The sequence below is a fragment of the Macaca fascicularis genome, chromosome 6, assembly GCF_037993035.2.
Source record: "Macaca fascicularis isolate 582-1 chromosome 6, T2T-MFA8v1.1".
In the NCBI taxonomy this organism is placed as follows: domain Eukaryota; kingdom Metazoa; phylum Chordata; class Mammalia; order Primates; family Cercopithecidae; genus Macaca; species Macaca fascicularis.
The window spans coordinates 61,119,640-61,139,880 of NC_088380.1; the positions used below are offsets into that span (position 1 = coordinate 61,119,640).

General features: G+C 38.2%; 1 protein-coding gene across 5 annotated transcripts in view; it reads right to left on the reverse strand.

Moving 5' to 3' along the window:
• SLC38A9 (solute carrier family 38 member 9) overlaps positions 1-20,241 on the reverse strand; it is an 88,224-nt gene that overhangs the window by 57,088 nt on the left and 10,895 nt on the right. For all 5 annotated transcript variants that reach the window (XR_001491401.4, XM_073993457.1, XM_065546275.1 and 2 more), the window contains exon 3: positions 16,400-16,546. Coding sequence is in view for 2 of the 5 variants with exons in the window: in XM_015451517.3 (XP_015307003.1) it covers positions 16,400-16,512 (113 nt within the window). In the remaining 3 variants the exon portion in view is untranslated. The remainder of the gene's footprint in view (positions 1-16,399; positions 16,547-20,241) is intronic.

Sequence of the window (20,241 nt, forward strand, 5' to 3'; positions counted from 1 at the left end):
CTGCAATGCCATGCCAGTTATTACTCTCCTTATACAAACCCACCAGAACAATTTCTGGAAAATTAGTAAAATTTTTAGTTTCATAACCCAATTCCCCACGGGAGAAATAAAAGTGGGGAATAAGAAAAATGCTAGGTTAGCATTTTAACTAAAATTTCCTATCCTTAAAAACTAGAAAGACAATGAAAGAAGGCAAAGGTTTCACTATATATATATATAGAGAGAGAGAGAGAGAGAGAGAAAGAGAGAGAGAGACAGTTTTAAAACTGTACATGGATGTGATTCAAACAAAACACGTCTACTCTTTAAACAGATCATCAAAGAAAAACAGACTCTTTCTTGTTCCTTTCCCATATCTTAATGCTATAGGTTTGAATGTGTTCCCTCCAAAATTCAGGCATTGCCAATGTGATGATGTTAAGAGGTGGGGCCTTTAGGAGGTGATTAGGCTGGGAGGGTTCCTCCCTAGTTAAGGCCCTTACAAAAGAGGCTTAGCATAGCATTTGGCTAGCTTATTCTTCAGCTCTTCTGCCATGGATGACACAGCAACAAGGCCTGTGTCAGATCAAATGCCAGTGCCTTGATCTCAGACTTCTCAGCCTCCAGAATTGTGAGAAATAAATTTCTGTTCTTTATAAATTACCCAGTCTCAAGTATTCCTTACAGCAGCACCAAATGGACTAAGGCACTTAAGGAAAGGATTCTATGCATCAAGCCTTAGAAATCCTCATCATGGCTCTCAAGAAAGGTAAACAGACAAAGAGAAATTCTGCTTTACCACTGGAAAGACACTATCAACAAATGGTTTACACAAACTGGTCATTCAAAAGATGATGGCTGTATTTTCAATCCAGATGGCAAGTATTGTAGTAGCCTGATCAGAATCTATTGCTAGTCGCATTCTGCAGATCAATCCCAGAATAACAGAACAGATAAAGGCAAGAGCTCAAAGTGAAACCTGCCCTGCCAACTGGCTCCTATCAACTAATTTTTATCTATAGGAAAGTTTTACAACTAAATATGAGATATTTTAGGAAAAAAAGAAAAAAGTAGTGCTAGAAAGTATATGCTGAAATAAGAACTTTCACACATTGCTAGTAGAAGCATAAGTTGGCACAATCTTTCTAGAAAGCAATTTGCTATATGTATTATGAACCTTAATTGTGTTCATACCCTTCGTTATAATAGTTATAACTTTGAGACTCTATTAGAAAGAAATCAAAATATGATATAAAATTATGTAGAAAGTTGCTAATCACAGCATTTAATTAAAAATGTAAATATCTTAATATTAAAACACTTAAATTATGTATATTTAAATTTAAGATGATATTTAGAAAGAATTCCTAATATGGAAGAGTGTTTGTAAAACAAATTTCTTCTTCGGCATTTCAGTGAGTCTTAAGGACAATTTTTACCATACAACTTTTTTTTTTTTTTTTTTTTTTTGAGACGGAGTCTCGCTCTGTCGCCCAGGTTGGAGTGCAGTGGCCGGATCTCAGCTCACTGCAAGCTCCACCTCCCAGGTTTACGCCATTCTCCTGCCTCAGCCTCCTGAGTAGCTGGGACTACAGGCGCCCGCCACCTCGCCCGGCTAGTTTTTTGTATTTTTAGTAGAGACGGGGTTTCACTGTGTTAGCCAGGATGGTCTCGATCTCCTGACCTCGTGATCCGCCCGTCTCGGCCTCCCAAAGTGCTGGGATTACAGGCTTGAGCCACCGCGCCCGGCCTACCATACAACTTTTTACTGCTGTTTGAAAGCCAGTACTTTCCCCTATCATTCTTAGCTTCAATCTCAGCCCTATGGTTTATGGCAGTTAAAATCTTTGGATGACCTTGCCAAAGGACTGCAGGTTTGCTTCAGGGTTTAGGAGAGGCTAGGGACTGTTTTGCTGTTTTGTTGTCCAAAGAGCCATATTGATCAGAACATTTTTATTAGAGTTGTGTGGGTAGACTGAAATTAAGGTGCCTGACCTTTTTATTAACTTCCCCAGAAACAAGGCAAGAGGTATCCCTATGGGTGTCACAGCAGTACGAAGTACAAGTCCCTATGGTTGCTGACATTAGAGTCCTTCTGTGCAGACCAGGGGTTGGTACACTATGGCCTGATAAAAAAAATCCAAGCCCATGTCCTGTTTTCATAAATGTCCTGTTTTCGTAAATAAAATTTTTACTGGAACACAGGCAGGCCCATGCACTTATGTTTCGACTATGGCTACTTCCACGCCACAGTGGCAAAGTTGAGTCCATATGCCTACAAAGCCTAAAATATTTACAAATGTGTCCTTTATAGAAAAAAATTTGCCAACTCTTGTCCTAGACCATCTTAAGGCCCCCTTAAGGACACAGATCTGGAAGCGAGCCTTCTACTCTCCTCCTTGACGGGCAAAGGAGATGACTGACGGAGGAACCTACATGCCCTTAACAGATCCATGCCAGGGAGCACCTGAATAGGTTTTTCCTTTAGTAATATTTGTAACCAGATGTCCCTAGGTCTCATTCAGCTTAATCCCTTGCAAAATCTACCTCTCACATTTAAAAACAAAAGCCAAACAAACAAACCTCAACCTCAGCCAAAACAACTACAATAAATGTTCTTGCACAGGGCAGCACCTGCACAGAAACCTTCCCAAGGCACCTGGTCATCAATATTACATATGGCCTCATTCCACTCCTGGTACAACCAGAACCTATAACACAGTCACTCACAGGAGTATGATCCGCAGGATTCTTGGTAATGCTAGTACAGGATGTGTTCAATTCATGTTTTTCCTAATGAAAAATGAGTTCTAAATATATACATATATAGACTGGGTGTGGTGGCTCACGCTTGTGATCCCAACATGAGGACTGATTGAGGCCGGGAGTTCAAGACCAGCTTGGGGAACACAGCAAGGCCCTTTCTCAAAAAAAATAGTAAAAGCAGCCAGGCATGCCTCCAGGGAGGCTGAGGCAGGAGGACTGCTTGAGCCCAGGAGTTCAAAGTGACAAGGTGCTATGATCGTGCCATTGTACTCCAGCATGGGCAATAAAGGGAGGCCATGCCTCAAAAACAAACAAACGTGTGTGTGTTTATACATATAAAATCAAGTATTTATCACCCCTTATTTTTCGCTAGGTATCCACCTCCCCCACTGGAGGGTGGAGCTGTGTTTGAGTAAAGTGTCTGGCAAACAGAAGGAACATAATGAATGTTTGTTGACAAAAGAATAGAAGAAGGAAGGAAGGCAGGCAGAAGAGGAAAAGAGGGAGGGAGGGAGGGAAGAAAAATGGCAGGGAGGTGGGGAAGAAGAGAAGAGAGGGAAGGAGGCTGGCAGACAGACAACTAGGGAATAACTGGCAGAAGTAACGATAGCATGTAATATAAATTTAAAATGAAAAGGCAGCACGATAAATTATATATACTATGTGATCTCATCTAAAAACATCATAGAAAAGAAGGCTAGGAGTAAATACAGTAAATATACCAAAAGATTTTTTGGTTTGTTTTACAGATGAGTTCTCATGATGTTGCCCAGGTTGGAGTGCAGTGGCTATTCACAGGCATGATCATAGTGCACTGTGGCCTCAAACTCCTCGGCTCAAGGAATCCTCTTGCTTTAGCCTCCTGAGTAGTTGAGACTACCAAGGTAATTTAAACAAGGTTTTAAGAAAATGAGTTTTTCATTTTGTATATACCATTTTTATCCTAAGTTATAGGAATGCCTTATTTTCGGAATAACTTTGTTCTCATTAGAAATGTAGCACATTGTCTACATTTAAGATAATCAAGAAGTTATTGAAGAAAATAAAATCACCTATCAGAAATAACCACTGTTAACATTTTAGTGCATTTTCTAGACACATATATGTGCACACATGTATGAAATTAGTTTCATTTGCTTTCAAACTTCTCATAAAGTAGAATAATACAATATATATTTTTCTGTCTGGCTTCTTTTGCCAACATTATCTTTGTGGCATTCACCCATATTCTGAATGTAGCTATAGTCTGTTCATGTTCATAGCTGTATAACATTCCATTATATAAAAACACAACAATTTACTTATCCATTCCTGAGGGATATCTGGGTTTCTTTGGAGCTCTTATAAATCAATTCTAATTTATATTCTCTTACATGTCCCTTACAAAGGGACCTTTGTGCAATGTGCATACATTTTTACTGATTATAAACTTGGTGTATACTCAATGGTAGCAGATAATTACAAACTCATTTCCAAAATGACTCAACTGATACTTACTCTAGTACTATATGAGCATTCCCATTGTTCCACATTCTAGTTAACACTCATTATTGTCACTGATTTCTTAATCTGGGTACTGTAATTACAGAATTTCTATTTGATTCTTCAAAAAAAATTTTTTTCCACAAATTTACTTTTTTTCATATTTATTTCTAGTCACTGCCAAATTCTCTGTCTTATTTTAATTTCCTTGAACATGTTAAAGACAGTGCTTTAAAAGTCTGTTCCTGATAACTCCATTATCTGGATCACCTGTGAGTCTCTTTCTATTGTGTATTGAGTCTCTTAATTTCCAATCATCTTGTCCTGGTTTCTCTTATGCTTGGCAAGTTTTTAGCAAGTTCCTGACATTCTATATAAAAAAACTGTACGAATGACTTGAAACCTAAGATATTTTCTTTAGAAAGAGTTTATATTGGCTTTGGGAAGTCAGTTTGAGACAGGAGCAATCCTAGATCACCTTAACCCAGTTTAGGGAATTGAGATGAGTTGAAGTTGGCCTTTGGTTCCTGAAAGAAGGTCATTCTATTTCAAATTCACTCACATTTCTAGGCTATAGCCATTTGGGCTTCCAACCTAAAGTTTATTTGAAGTCTGTCTTAGTGGGCCCTGGAATCCAAATTTTCTTCCTCTAGCCCTGTAGGCTGGCAAAGGCTCTGGTTTTTGTTGTTGTTGTTGTTGTTGTTTTGTTTGTTTGCTTTTCTGAGATGGAGTCTCGCTCTGTCACCCAGGCTGGAGTGCAGTGGTGAGATCTCAGCTCACTGCAGTCTCTACCTCCGAGGTTCAAGCAATTCTCCTGCCTCAGCCTTCTGAGTAGCTGGGATTACAGGTGCCTGCCACCACGCCCAGCTTAGTTTTGTATTTTTAGTAGAGACAGGGTTTCACCATGTTGGCCAGACTGGTCTCGAACTCCTGACCTCAGATGAGTCACCTGCCTCAGCCTCCCAAGGTGCTGGGATTACAGATGTGAGCCACCACGCCTGGCCAAAGGCTCTATTTTAAGCCTCTCAGCTAATAAACTGGAATTGGCAGATATTCTTGAGGAAACGCTAGGCTCTCCTTTCTGGCTTTGTCTTCTTCCTGATTTAGACCTTGGTATTCTACATTGTCTTATTAGTTGTCGTATGTCTTCAAGCATATTTTTAAAAACATTTTGTCAGCTTTTCTAGTTATTCTCAATAACTTGGTCAGCCCAAATTCCTTAATCTGTCATTCACAGATTGATGACTGTACAGCCATCACCATAATCCATTTTAGAACATTTTTACCATCCCAAAAGAAGTCCCAGACTCCATTTTCCCCTTTCCCCAGTCCCTGGAAACTATTAATCTGCTTTCTGTTTCTATGACTTTACCGAATTTAGAAAGTTTATATAAATGGAATCATACAATATGTAGTCTTGTGTGGCTTCTTTCACACAGCATAATGTCTTCAGGTTGATACATATTGTTGTTTATCAGTTGATGGACATTTGAGTTGTTTCCACTTTGACCATTATGAATGTTAGGAACATTTGTTTACAAGTATTTGTGTAGACATATGTTTTTAATTCTCTGGAAAGATACCCAGAAGTAGAATTGCTAGGTCATATGATAGCTCTGTATTTAACATTCTGAGGAGCTATCAAACTGTTTTCAAAAATGGCTGTACCATTTTTTTTTTTTTTAACTTTTAAGTTCAGGGGTACACGTGCAGGATGTGCCTATGTACATAGGCAAACATGTGTGATGGGGGTTTGTTGTACAGATTATTTCATCACCCACGCATTAAGCCTAGTATCCATCAGCTATTTTTCCTGATCCTCTCCCTCCTCCCACCCTCCACCCTCCCATAAGCCCCAGTGTGTGTTGTTCCCCTCTATGTGTCCATGTGTTCTTAATATTTAGCTCCCACTTGTAAGTGAGTACATGTGGTATTTGGTTTTCTCTTCCTCTGTCAGTTTGCTAAGGGTAACAGCCTCTAGCTTCATCCATGTCCCTGCAAAGGACATGATCTCATTCTTTTTTATGGCTGCATAGCGTTGAATGGTATGTATGTATCACATTTTCCTTATCCAGTCTATCATTGATGGGCTTTTTGGTTGATTCCATGTCTTTGCTATTGTAAATAGTGTTGCAGTGAATGTATGTGTACACGTATCTTTATAATATAACTATATTCCGTTGGGTATATACCCAGTAATGGGATTGCTGGGTCGAATGGTATTTCTGTCTTCAGGTCTTTGAGGAATCGCCATACTATCTTCCGTAATGGCTCAACTAATTTACACTCCCACCAACAATGTATAAGCCTTCCTTTTTCTCCAGAACCTCACTGGCATCTGTTCCTTTTACCTTTTTAATAATAACCATTCTGAGTGGTGTGAGATGGTATCTCATTGTGGTTTTGATTTGCATTTCTCTAATGATTAGTGATGTTGAACTTTTTTTATATGCTTGTTGGCTGCATATATGTCTTCTTTTCAGAAGTGTCTGCCTATTCATTTCTTTGCCCACTTTTTTTTTTTTTTTTTGAGACTGAGTCTCACGCTGTTGCCCAGGCTGGAGTGCAGTGGCGCGATCTCGGCTCACTGCAAGCTCCGCCTCCCGGGTTCCCGCCATTCTCCTGCCTCAGCCTCCTGAGTAGCTGGGACTACAGGCGCCCGCCACCGCGCCCGGCTAATTTTTTGTATTTTTAGTAGAGACGGGGTTTCACTGTGGTCTCGATCTCCTGACCTTGTGATCCGCCCGCCTCGGCCTCCCAAAGTGCTGGGATTACAGGCTTGAGCCACCGCGCCCGGCCTCTTTGCCCACTTTTTAATGGGGTTGTTTTTTCTTGTAAATTTGTTTAAGTTCCTTATAGTTGCTGGCTATTAGACCTTTGTCAGATATATAGTTTTATTCCACTCTGTAGGTTGTCTGTTTACTCTATTGATAGTTTCTTTTGCTGTGCAGAAGCTCTAGTTTCATTAGGTCCCATTTGTCAATTTTTGCTTTTTGGCAATTTTTTTGGCATCTTTGTCATGAAATCTTTGCCTGTCCCTATGTCCTGAAAGGTACTGCCTAGGTTGTCTTCCAGGGTTTTTATAGTTTTAGGTTTTATATTTAAGTCTTTAATCCATCTTAATTTTTGTATATGGTTAAGGAAAGGGTCCAGTTTCAATTTTCTGTAAATGGCTACTCAGTTATCCCAGCACCATTTATTCAATAGGGAATATTTCCCCATTGCTTGTTTTTGTCAGGTTTGTTGAAGATCAGATAGTTGTAGGTGTACGGTCTTATTTCTGGGTTCTCTATCCTGTTCCATTGGTCTATTTGTCTGTTCTTATATCAGTACCATGCTGTTTTAGTTACTGTACTCCTATAATATAATTTGAAGTTGGATTGCATGATGCCTCCAGCTTTGTTTTTTTTTTTTTTTTTTTGCTTAAGACTGCCTTGGCTATTCGGGCTCTTTTTTGGCTCCATATGTATTTTTTAAAGTTTTTTCTAGTTCTGTGAAGAATGTCAATGATAGTTTAATGGAAATAGCATTGAATCCATAAATTGCTTTGGGCAGTATGACCATTTTAATGATATTGGTTCTTCCTATCTATGAGCATGGAATGCTTTTCCATTTGTGTCATCTCTGATTTCTTTAAGCAGTGGGTTGTAGTTCTCCTTGTAGAGATCTTTCACTTCCCTTGTTAGCTGTATTCCTAGGTATTTTATTTTATTTTATTATTTTGAGATGGAGTCTCACTGTCGCCCAGGCTGGAGTGCAGTGGCATGATCTTGGCTCACTGCAACCTCCACCTCTTGGGTTCAAGTGATTCTCCTGCCTCAGCCTCTTGAGTAGCTGGGACTAGAGGTGCGTGCCACCATGTCCGGCTAATTTTTTATATTTTTAGCAGAGACGATGTTTCACTATGTTAGCCAGGATGGTCTCAATCTCCTGACCTTGTGATCTGCCCGCCTTGGCTTCCCACAGTGCTGGGATTACAGGCGTGAGCCACTGCACCGGCTGGTATTGTATTTTTTTGTAGCAACTGTGAATGGGAGTTCATTCGAGATTTGGCTCTTGGCTTGACTGTTGTTGGTGTATAGGAATACGAGCAATTTTTGCACATTGATATTGTATCCTGAGACTTTGTTGAAGTTGCTTATCAGCTTAAGAAGCTTTTGGGCTGAGATGATAGGGTTTTTTAGATATAGGATCATGTCATCTGCAAACAGGGATAGTTTGACTTCCTCTCTTCCTATTTGAATGACCTTTATTTCTTTCTCTTGCCTGATTGCTCTGGCCAGAACTTCCATACCATGTTGAATAGGAGTAGTGAGGGAGGGCATCCTTGTCTTTGTACCATGTTTCAATCCCACCAGCAATGTATGAATGAGGGTATGATCTCTTTTTTTTTTTTTTTTTTTTTGAGACAGAGTCTCTCTCTGTTGCCCAGGCTGGAGTGCAGTGACCTGATCTTAGCTCACTGCAAGCTCTGCCTCCCAGGTTCACGCCATTCTCCTGCCTCAGCCTCCTGAGTAGCTGGGACTACAGGCGCCCGCCACCACGCCCGGCTAATTCTTTTGTATTTTTAGTAGAGACGGGGTTTCACCGTGTTAGCCAGGATAGTCTCGATCTCCTGACCTCGTGATCTGCCTGCCTCTGCCTCCCAAAGTGCTGGGATTACAGGTGTGAGCCACCATGCCCGGCCCGAGGGCATGACCTCTTTAAGCAATTATTTTTAATACCCCATTTACTAGCCTTAATAAAATAGAAAATACATAACTACCTAGAGGCATAATTATTAAAAAATAAAAATAACTCCTACTATAATATAAAACAGAAACAAATGAAAGTAACATAATGAAATTGTATTTTAATATGTAAATTCCCAGGCATAGCTACAGTCAAAGACATAATAAAGAAGACCAATGCTTGCCTCTATTTGAAATTAATAAGACAATTTAAGAGAAGTAAAACTAGAAGCCATTCTGTATATGAAGTATAGGTAAATAAAAAAGCAGAAGTTTTGATAGACATAAATAAAAACTACTGTTATTTTAAAAAGCTAGTGTTAGAATAAGTAATATCAGGTCAGATCTGTATACAGTAAACAAGGATAAAAATAACCTTAGTTGAAGTAGTGATAATATACCAAGATAAACTATAAACTACTGAAGTAGAAAAAATATGGAAGCATGATGTTCTTGCAAATGAAGCAGGCCTTTTTATAAGTATAGCACCAAAACAATTCCCAATATTATTTTATAGAAAACATATCTCCTAACTTAAAATGTTGAGGCATTCATTTATCTTCTAATACTTAAGAGAACTTGGAAAAAGTATCTTGTGACAAGGGAAGAGAGAACAGATTGAAAGAAGAAATACTAAAAGAAGGCATAGAAAAGTAATAGACTTCGGGAACAATTTCAGAATGAGACTAAAAAAAATATCAGGCAAGCCAAAGATGTATAATCTCCATGTGTAATTTTTACACAAATTCCTTATATTTGGCCTATAGTCAGTCACTGAGCTGTAACAAGACCCTTGCTTTTCATGTGCCTCCATCAATTCAATAATATTAGGTTTTAAGTCTGTTTGTTAAAAGAAGTTTCAAATCTCTTGTTATATACTTGCAATTGGTTTCACTGCTTTTACAGTATGATTATACTATTGCACTAAAACGTTTTTGACTAAATATATATGTGTTACAATATTGGATGTGTTACAATAGTGAGCAAACAGAGAACAATGCTAGCCCAACCCTTCATATTATTTCCTCCAAAAAACCCACACTTTTGATTTGGCCCTAAAGAGTACCAGTCAAACCCAATGAGGGTCCCTCTTTCTTCAGGCTTCTCTAATACAGTCCCCAACTTACAGCAGTTCAACTTAAGATTTTTTTACTTTATGATGGTTTTATCTGGGTATTAAATGCATTTTCAACTTAGGATATTTTGGCTTACTATGGGTTTATCAGGAACACCCCAAAATAAGTGGAGGAGCATCATAATAATAAAGAGAGAAGGAGAAAAGATGATAAAGCAAGACCAGCTTCCAGGCAAGTAAACAAATAGTAAAATCAATTAGAACAGAATGATCTAGGAAAGAAAGAAGCCACTTAGGCAAGCAGTTATGGATACAAAAGGGCAATTAAGTAAACAAAACTATCTGAAAAGAGAGGAAGAAAGAAAAATATATAAGGACAATGAATATGAAGGGAAAAAAGGATTCTAATGGGACTAGGAATAAGATCCCAGTCTAACAAAGTTTGTATTTAGATTTTTTTTTTTTTTTTTTTTGGTAGAGATTTGCTAAGTTTTGCATAGGTCTCGCTATGTTGCCCAGGCTGGTCTCAAACTTCTGGCCTCAAGCAATCCACCTGCCTCAGCCTCCCAATGTGCTGGGATTACAGGTGTAAGCCACTGTGTCTTGCCTGTATTTAGATTTAAGGCATCCCTGACTCTAAGGTCAGGATTTGCTTCAAGTGTTTAGACAGTTCCTTTGAGGAAAAGTAACAGTGGAAAGTTGGAGAGAAGAGAGGGGGGCCCAAGTGTGAGAGAATGGAAGGGAAAGAGGATGGAGAAGGGTATAAAAGTAATACAACTAGCAAGTTGGCCATCAGCACTAGCCACTGATGAATGATCAAGGTCCTAGTCTATCTGTTTAACACTGATATCAAGTTCCTCAAAATATAATTTATGCGGCTCTAGAAACCACCCCTCCTGGGAAAACTACTTTTCTGTCTTTTGTTGAACATCTGTATAATCCCAGCTATGAAACCACCAAGCCTCAATTACTTCCAATCACTGTCACTGGGCCAGCATCTATCTACCCTTACCTATTAATAGATAAACTCTTCACTTTGCCTTAGTAAATATCCTTTTACTAGATGTACTAGATTCCCCAAAGAAACTGTCTTTTTGTTAAGTGCTAAGAGGACAATCTGAGATGTGGAGTTAGAGATGTCTTAAATCTAAATATAAACTTGTTAGACTGGGTCTTATTTCCAATCCCATCAGAATCCTTTTATTCTCTCAAATTCTTTGTCCTTATATATTTTTCCTTCTTCCTCTCTCCTAAGACCTCAATTACCAAAAAGAGTCAATTTAGGCTGCTCTACAGTGACAGTATTAGTGACAGGTGAGACAGAAAGACCAATTTACAGATGTACACACTAGAAGACATTCTAAAAAAGAGTGCCGCAGCATACCTAGGTTGTTTGAAGGGCAGTAGGGATGCTGCCTGTATCCACTGGCTTATCAGAACACCTGAAATGTTCTCAGTTAGAAAAATCTTGAAACTTTTGGTTAGGATTTCATATTTACCGGATTCTCCATGTTAAAATGCAAATAGCCATGGAAATGTAATAGACTAGGTCTCTGATACATCCAATTGTTTTCCATTACAATACCAAGCTGACAACAGAACCCTGGCAGGAATAGGACAGATAAGTATTGGTGAATAAGGGCCAGAAGAAAAATATGGTTTACAAAGAATTGCCTAAGGGGTTAAGTCTGAGTGAATTCCTGCCCTGGGTAATACTGGGCATAAAGAGAAGGATATGAAATCCCTAGGCCCTGGGGAAAATGGAATAAGAGGAAACAGAGATAGAGAAGACTGAAAAACAGGAGAAGCTCAAAAACAAATTAACTATTTCACAATCGGTGTGTAGGCTAACTGGATGGTCAACTTCCCCAGGGCATAGTCTGAGAGCAGCAGCAATCCTGAATATGCAGCAATATCAAGCAATACTGAAAATCAGGTTCTATCTTTGGCTACCAGAAAGTCTGGGAAAAACAGGAAAATAACCTCTTAGACTGGTGCTTGCTAATGGAATGTAGCACATATATCAGGATAGGAGACTTCTAAACCTTTCTGTCCCTCCACTCACATTCCTTATTCCACCCCAAACCAGGGGGAAAATTGGTGGGGGAGGGGAGGTATGCAGAATAAAAAGTAGGCCTGCATAGTTTGAAAAAGACCCCAAATGATTTGACATATATTGTTCCTCTGTAACAACAAGCTTCTTCCTCCACGTAAGTTTAGTTACACCCCAGTTCCACTAAAAGGATAAGCAGAACCATCATACTTTCAGTCCAAAGCAGTTATTAAAATTATGTGATTTTATTGCCACCTAGTGGAAGAGATATAAAACCACAAGCTAAACTGAGGATAAGTAATCTAAATATATACTTGACATACTCTGACAGCCAAAGACAGTTTCTCAAAGTATAGTAGTATATAAAACGATTGTAAGTAGCATAAGAATAAAGGGTATTTAAACTAGTTTGTATTTAATGCAATGTGTATTAGAAAAAAAGCATAAACAACACTTCAAATCCATCGTTTTATAAATCTGTGTTGAGGCTAAATTAACCCTAATTTTAAAAAGTAGATTTTTGAAGAAACATTCACTTATATCATACAGGTACTACTGAAGATATTGCCAAAGTCATAAGGTAACTCTAAAATGACTACAGTTTTGGAAAGTTGTCCTAATCTGGTTCTTCAAATGGAAGATAATTTTCCCTCAGTGTAGATGAGTTTTATTTATATATGTAACGTGAAGTAATCCATATTTTAACAAAAATAACAATGTTTTAAGGTGCTCACATTTTTTTTTCATTAGTTTGTTTTCCTAAACAAATTATTCCACAAGCAAATTAGCATTTAGTACTGTTAAGTCTCTGTATTTGCCTTTCTTAAAACATGCTTACCTAGGTAGTTATGCCATGATTGTAAATAGCTGATTCCCTCTCATTTCAACAAGTTTCATTATAGAAAATATATTGCCATTTAATCTACCCAGTCGAAAAAATTTACGGAGAACTGTTTGAACTCCTGCCAACTTACTGTAATGGAATGCACTTTAATGACTTATGTTCTGTTGTCACAGTGGTCAATTATTTATCATAGAACTTAGAAGTTTCAAGAAAACCCTGAGCATTCAAGTCAGCATTCATTAGTGCTTATATTTACTGACATTGGAATATATAAGAATCGAAATTTTTATTTCATTATCTTTTCCGATGGCCACTATAAATGACAATGATAAATTTCTCGTGATAAATTTCACATTTCCACTTCTAGTTGCAAGAAACACTGAAAAATTAAGTATGTGGGAATGAAAATAGGATTATCAAGATTAGCTTACACCAACCATCTTTCATCTCTGGGATGAAGACCCATTGTGACTCAAAAAAATAAGGATTCTGTTGACATTAACGAATAGGTAGGGTTGCTGAACAATTATTGAGTGTCTACCTTACAGTATCTGCCACACCATCCCGCCTAAAGCACTCAGTTTCCCTCTGAGGGGGCAACCATCTTACAGTTTCCTATTTACTACTCAAAATTTCATTTATACATATTATATTAATTTATTTTTACCCAAATGGTGGCATGCTATACATACTGCTCTCTACTTCAGTTTTTCACTTAACAAAATATGTTGAAGACTTGTTCCATTTTGACATGTAATAAAGCCACCTCCTTCTTTTTAATAGAGGAAAAATATTCCATTGTATAAATGTGCCACAACTTATTTATCCAATCCTGTAAGAAAAGAAATTTTGATTGCTTTTAATCTTTACTATTATGAAAAATACTGCATTATACTACCTTGTGCACATATCATTTTTGACAAAGTGAATTAATGCTTAGAAGTGAAATTACTGATCCATATAAACTTTGGAATAGGCTGCTGGCATTTTAGGGGGAAAATCACATTAAATTTATGGATGAAAATTTGAAGACTATGACATCTTCAGAGTCTTCCCAATGAGAGCAGAATATGCCTCATTTTATTATTTTTATTATATCATATTTTACTGATTCTAATATACACATTTAAACACTTCTAAGTAAGGATGAATCTCATAATCTAGAACACCTTTTCATCACTGCCAGAGTCAGGCGTGGTGACTCACACCTGTAATCCGAACACTTTGGGAGGCTAAGGTGGGAGGCTTGCTTGAGCCCACGAGTTCAAGACCAGCCCAGTCAATGAAGTGAGATGCCATGTCCGCAAAAAATAAATGTAAAAATTAGCCTGGTGCAGTGGTGTGCGCCTGTAGTCCCAGCTACTTGGGAAGCTGAGATGGACAAATTGCTTGAGCCCAGGAGTTCAAGACCACCCCGGTAACATAGCAAGACCCCTTCTCTACAAAATAAAATTTCTTTTTTTCTTTTTTTTTTTTGAGACGGAGTCTCGCTCTGCCGCCCAGGCTGGAGTACAGTGGCCGGATCTCAGCTCACTGCAAGCTCCGCCTCCCGGGTTTAGGCCATTCTCCTGCCTCAGCCTCCCGAGTAGCTGGGACTACAGGCGCCCGCCACTTCGCCCAGCTAGTTTTTTGTATTTTTAGTAGAGACGGGGTTTCACCGTGTTAGCCAGGATGGTCTCGATCTCCTGACCTCGTGATCCGCCCGTCTCGGCCTCCCAAAGTGCTGGGATTACAGGCTTGAGCCACCGCACCCAGCTCTACAAAATAAAATTTCTAAAAAATTAGCTGGGCATAGTGGTACCCACCTGTAGTCCCAGCTACTCAGGAGGCTGAAGTGGAAGGATTGTTTGAGCCCAGGAGATCAAGGCTACAGCAAGCCATGATTGCACCACATTACAGTGCAGGCTACAGAGCAAGACTCTGTCTCAAAAAAAAAAAAAAAAAAATCACTGTCAGCAAGTGACAATATAATAGTAGTTATTCCTGATGGCATGACAGGTAACTGCCATCCCTCGTCACGTTAGACAAACCATTAAAAGACCATCTGAGGAAGATAGATGGGTCATGTTGTTGTTAGAAAACCTTTTGTGACATCTTCTGGTAAGATCAGGAAAGTGCAAGCATCAGAACTTAAATGTCAGTGACCTGGAAGAAAATCTTTTCAGGAAATGTTACAGCACCAGGGTTCTTAATGGCACTAAGGACAATTCTGTGTGTATGTGGGGAAAACACCTATTTTGATGACTTTACATCAAAAAATAATTCAGAAGAATCATATTCTAAATGTGAGGTGTCAGTAATACCTTAATCAATATACTTTGTTTCTATTTTCATTTTTATAACTGCATAAGAAATATAGGATAAAATATCACATAAGTCCAAAAGTTCTCCCTTTTCCCTTTCCCCTTTCCTTTCCTGACAGAGTCTTGCTCTGTTACCAGGCTGGAGTGCAGTGGTACGATCTTGGCTCACTACCACCTCTGCCTCTCAGGTTCAAGTGATTATCATACCTCAGTCTCCCAAATAGCTGGGATTACAGGTATGCACCACCACACCCAGCTAATTTGTGCACTTTTAGTAGATACGGGGTTTTGCCATGTTGGCCAGGCTAGTCTTGAACTCTTGGTCTCAAGTGATCCACCCACCTCAGCCTCCCAAAGTGTTGGGATTACAGGCATGAGACACCGTGCGTGGCCCAAGAGTTCTTTCAGTAAATACAAAACAAAAACTCTAAGTCCTAAGAGGTTATTGCATCAGAGGTATGGGCAGCAGTTTTCCTTAGTGTTAAATTTTTTTTAAAATGCAATTTATAATCAGTAGCATCTCAGATTTTATGAAATACTCTAAATCTCATTTTATGTCAGAAGCATTTTAGTTTCTCTCATGTAGATTTTACACATTCATGATAAGACCATTTCTATGTATTTTATTTTTTCTTCCATTTTCTCATTGGCAGTCTATTTATTTTTGCCTGTTTTGTAAGCAGCTACTTTATTGAATTCTCTTACTGTTTATAATTTTTTCATGGATTCTTTTGGGTTTTACAGGTATACAATGAAATAAAATTTAAACTCAAATTATTTTAAACCATCTTCTGAAATTTTACCTCGATGAAGGTAAAGATTTTCTACTACTTTTACTCTTCTACCTTGAGCACTTAGCATATTACCTTGCACAAAGTGGGTAATCAATACATATTTGTTAAATGAATTATATTAACGTATCTTACTTTGTAAAGTTACCACAACCCCTCCCCCAACAGAGATGTTGAGTTTAGTGGGGAAAAAAAAAAATCAAATATAAACCAGTATATAGTATTCCTATTTACTTCTCTCCACATGTACACACACAAATCCTGTAAGAAATCAGATATTTTATAATCAAATCTATACATGTTTGGTTATAATTAGATGTATTTTAATCATTAAAGACTCTAATTATGAAATAAGTGTTTTATTTTAAATGCTTACCTTTTGGATCTTAGATCTGACGGCTCAAACTGGATATTCATAGGTCCAGGATCTCTTTCATGATCTACCTTAGAGGTGCCAAGATGCCTAGAATCACTATTCATATTTGCCATTTTTCTCACACTCTAAGCACTGAAGAAGTTAGTCCTACACAAAGAAGATAAATAATTTAGTTTAATTTTAAAATATTTTATTATCCATAACTCATAAATATTCATGAATAAGAAACTGGAAAAATACTGGAATTTGCTGAAGATATCTTAATGAGGTATATGCCTGAAATATGTATCAGAAACTTGCTAACCTTAAATGGAGTTATTTCTTATTTTTCAGCTTACTAAAAAATAAGTGGGGCAATTCATTTTCAGTAATAAAACAGATTAGGCTATTTGGACTAATTTTTCCTGCAGGAAAAAAACTAAAAATACTGAATAAAATACTTTTAAAATCTTTAGCTTATTCCCTCATAAGGGAACTACAAAGAAGTCTTCTTAAAATGGACCAGAGGCTATAGTGTCTCACACCTATAATCCCAGCATTTTGAGAGGCTGAGGTAGATTGCTTGAGGCTGGGAGTTTGAGATGAGCCTGGGCAAAAATGGCACAACCTCATCCCCACTAAAAAACAGACAAAAGTAGTGGGGGGTGGTGGCACATGCCTGTAGTCTCAGCTACTTTGGAGGCTGAGGCTGAAGTGGGAGGATTGCTTAAACCCAGGATTTGGAAGCTATAGTGAGCTATGATTGTGCCACTGCACTCCAGCCACCTGGGTGACGGAGTGAGACCCTGTCTCAAAACAAACAAACAAAAAATGACAAAAACCCAAACAAACTGGCCGGGTGGGGTGGCTCATGCCTGTAATCCCAGCACTTTGGGAAGCCAAGGTGGGTGGGTCACTTGAGTTCAGGAGTTTAAAACCAGTATGGCCTACATGGTGAAACCCTATCTCTACCAAAAATATAGAAAAATAGCCAGGTATGGTGGCATGCTCCTGTAATCCCAGTTACTCGGCAGGCTGAGGCAGGAGAATAGCTTGAACCCAGGAGGTGGAGGTTGCAGTGAGCCAAGATCGCACCACTGTACTTCAGCCTGGGCAATAGAGCGAGACTCCATCTCAAAAAAATAAATTAAAAAAACACCCCAAACTACTGACCACAGCATATGTGTGTATGAGCTTTTTTATTACCATAAACTGATAATTTACTACCATAAACTGCACCTCATGAGAATTTGCAAGGAACACTGAAAGCTATGAATGTAATTTAAGATTAACCTGCTTGGTAGCACTTACTTCTAGGTAACCAATAGAAGCAAATGTAAATCTTTCCTGTGAAGACACACCTTCATCGTAGGCCTTAAAGAAGTCCTGCTAACAATCATTTAAGGACAACAAACAGTGAGTCAAAAATAACCTAGCATAGCAGGAAATAAAGTACTATGAGTGAGAACAAGAAACAAAAGCAGAAACAGACCCATGAGAACTTCAACTATAAAAATCAACAGAAGAAAAATATAAAACAATAATATTTCCTATGTTTAAATAAATAACAGAAAAAGTAGACATTTTCAAAAAGTGACTTAGTATGTTTAAATAAGGACCAGAGTGAATTTTTAGGAAAAAAAAAATTCAAGAGCCAAAATTCAACACTCAATGAATGAGTTTAAAAGTTGAAGAGAAAATTAATAACACAGAAGATAAGTCAGAAGAAACTACCTAGAATGTGGCAGAGAGAGAAAAATAAAGGCAGAAAATGTGGAAGGTGTTTAAGAAACATGGAAGATAGAATGAGAAGGTCTAACAAGCATGTAATTGGAGAATCAGAAAGAAAGAAGACAGAAGTAATATCTGTAGAGATAATGGCTGATCATTAAAGGTACCTATCTACAGATTTATGAAATTTAATGAATGTAAGGAATAAATATTATAGGGTTTGAAAAAAATAAGTAGGGCTGGGCACGGTGGCTCACATCTGTAATCCCAACACTTTGGGGGGTCGAGGTGGGCGGATCACTTGAGGTCAGGAGTTTGAGACCTGCATGGCTAACATGGTGAAACACCGTCTCTACTAAAAATATAAAAATTAGCCAGGCGTGGTGGTGGGCACCTGTAATTCCAGCTTCTTGGGAGGCTGTGGTGGGAAAATCGCTTGAACCAGGGAGGCAGAGGTTGCAGTGAGCCAAGATTGCACTACTGCACTCCAGCCTGGTCATCACAGAGTGAGACCTCTTCTCAAAAAAATAAAACAAACAAAACAAAACAAAAAGAAAAAAAGAATTAAAATTCCAGACCAAAGGGGGAAAAAAAAAGTCAGATGAAGGTCTTGGAATTAAAATGTCCAAAGGTCCTTATGTTGTCCAGATCAATATCACACATTGATGTTGTTATTTTAAGGTAACTATTAATAGAAAGCAGTGTATAACCTTACATTTAGTAGAGGGGAAAGAAGAAGGATAAAAAATATCTGAACTAAAGGAAGGCAAAAGAGGAGAAAAAATACAAAATAGGTGGGAAAAAGTAGAAAGCACAGGATAAATAAGATCCTCTCATTCTTTCTTCAGCCTATGCTAATCATATCTTTCCTATCACTATACAGAAGCTGTTCTTATTGGATCACTAAAGACCTCCATATCGCTCACCCCAAGGGTTATTTTTCAGTCCTTAACTTACTTGACCTATTGGAAATATTTGCCAAAAGGATCACTTTCCTCCTTGATAAGCTGGATTCACTAAGCCTCCAGGTTTTTTCCCTACCTCACTGGTCCCTCCTACTTCTCTGCCTCCTTTGATGCTTTCTCATTTCTCAGATCCCTTTACAGTTGCAGAGTTCCAAGGTTCAGTCTCGATCTACCCTCAATCTCTTGGTAATCTTATGCAGTCTTATGGTTTTACTATCATAGCTTGTGCTGTCCAATACAGTAGCCACTAGTTAGATGTGGCTACTTAAATTAACTAAAATAAAAAAATTCAGTACCTCAGTCACACTAGCTACATCTGATGTGCTCAAAATCCACATGTGGCTAGTGGCTACCATATTAGACAGTATAGATATAAACATTTTTCCATCATTGTAGAAAGTTCTGTTGATTTAGGCAATGACAACTTCCACGCTAATATCTCTAGCCTAAACTTCTCTTTTGAATTTCAGACTTGTATATTCAACTGCCTGCTCAACATCTTTAGCTAGATGTAACAGACAACTCAAACCTAACATGTCCAAAACGGGATTTCTGATTTTCTTCCCCCAAAACTACCCCACCTAGTGTTTTCCTATTTCAGTTGATAAAATCTCTTTCTACCTGCTCAGGCCAAAATTCTTGGAACCACTCATTACGTCTTTTTCTCAGTCTACATTCAACCCATTAGGAAATCTTATTGGCTTTTCCTTCAAATATATCCAGAATCTAATCACTATCATTTCTTACCAAGATTACCACAACAGCATTCTAACGGAGCTCCCTGCTTCTATCCTTATCCCCCTACACTCTACACTACACAGCATGTCAAGAGTTGTAGAAAAGGGTAATAAGGAATCTGGCCTTACCCAGCTTGTTGTTAGAATTAAAGGGAGTGCTACTGACACCCAGTGGGTAGAGGTCGGGGATGCTGATGAAATAAATAGGTCTTAACATGTAAAAGCAAAGTATGTAGCTTTATTACTTACCCTGTAAGTTACTATTATTATCCTTATTTTATAGATAAGGATACACAGCAGAGAAGTAACTGATCACAAAGTTAGTAAGTGGCAGAGTTGAAATTAAAAATGAGGTAGTCTAAATCCAGAGCCTGTGCGCTTTACCACTACGGTGTGCTGTCTTTCCTGATCCTTGCCAGTTCTTTCTCAG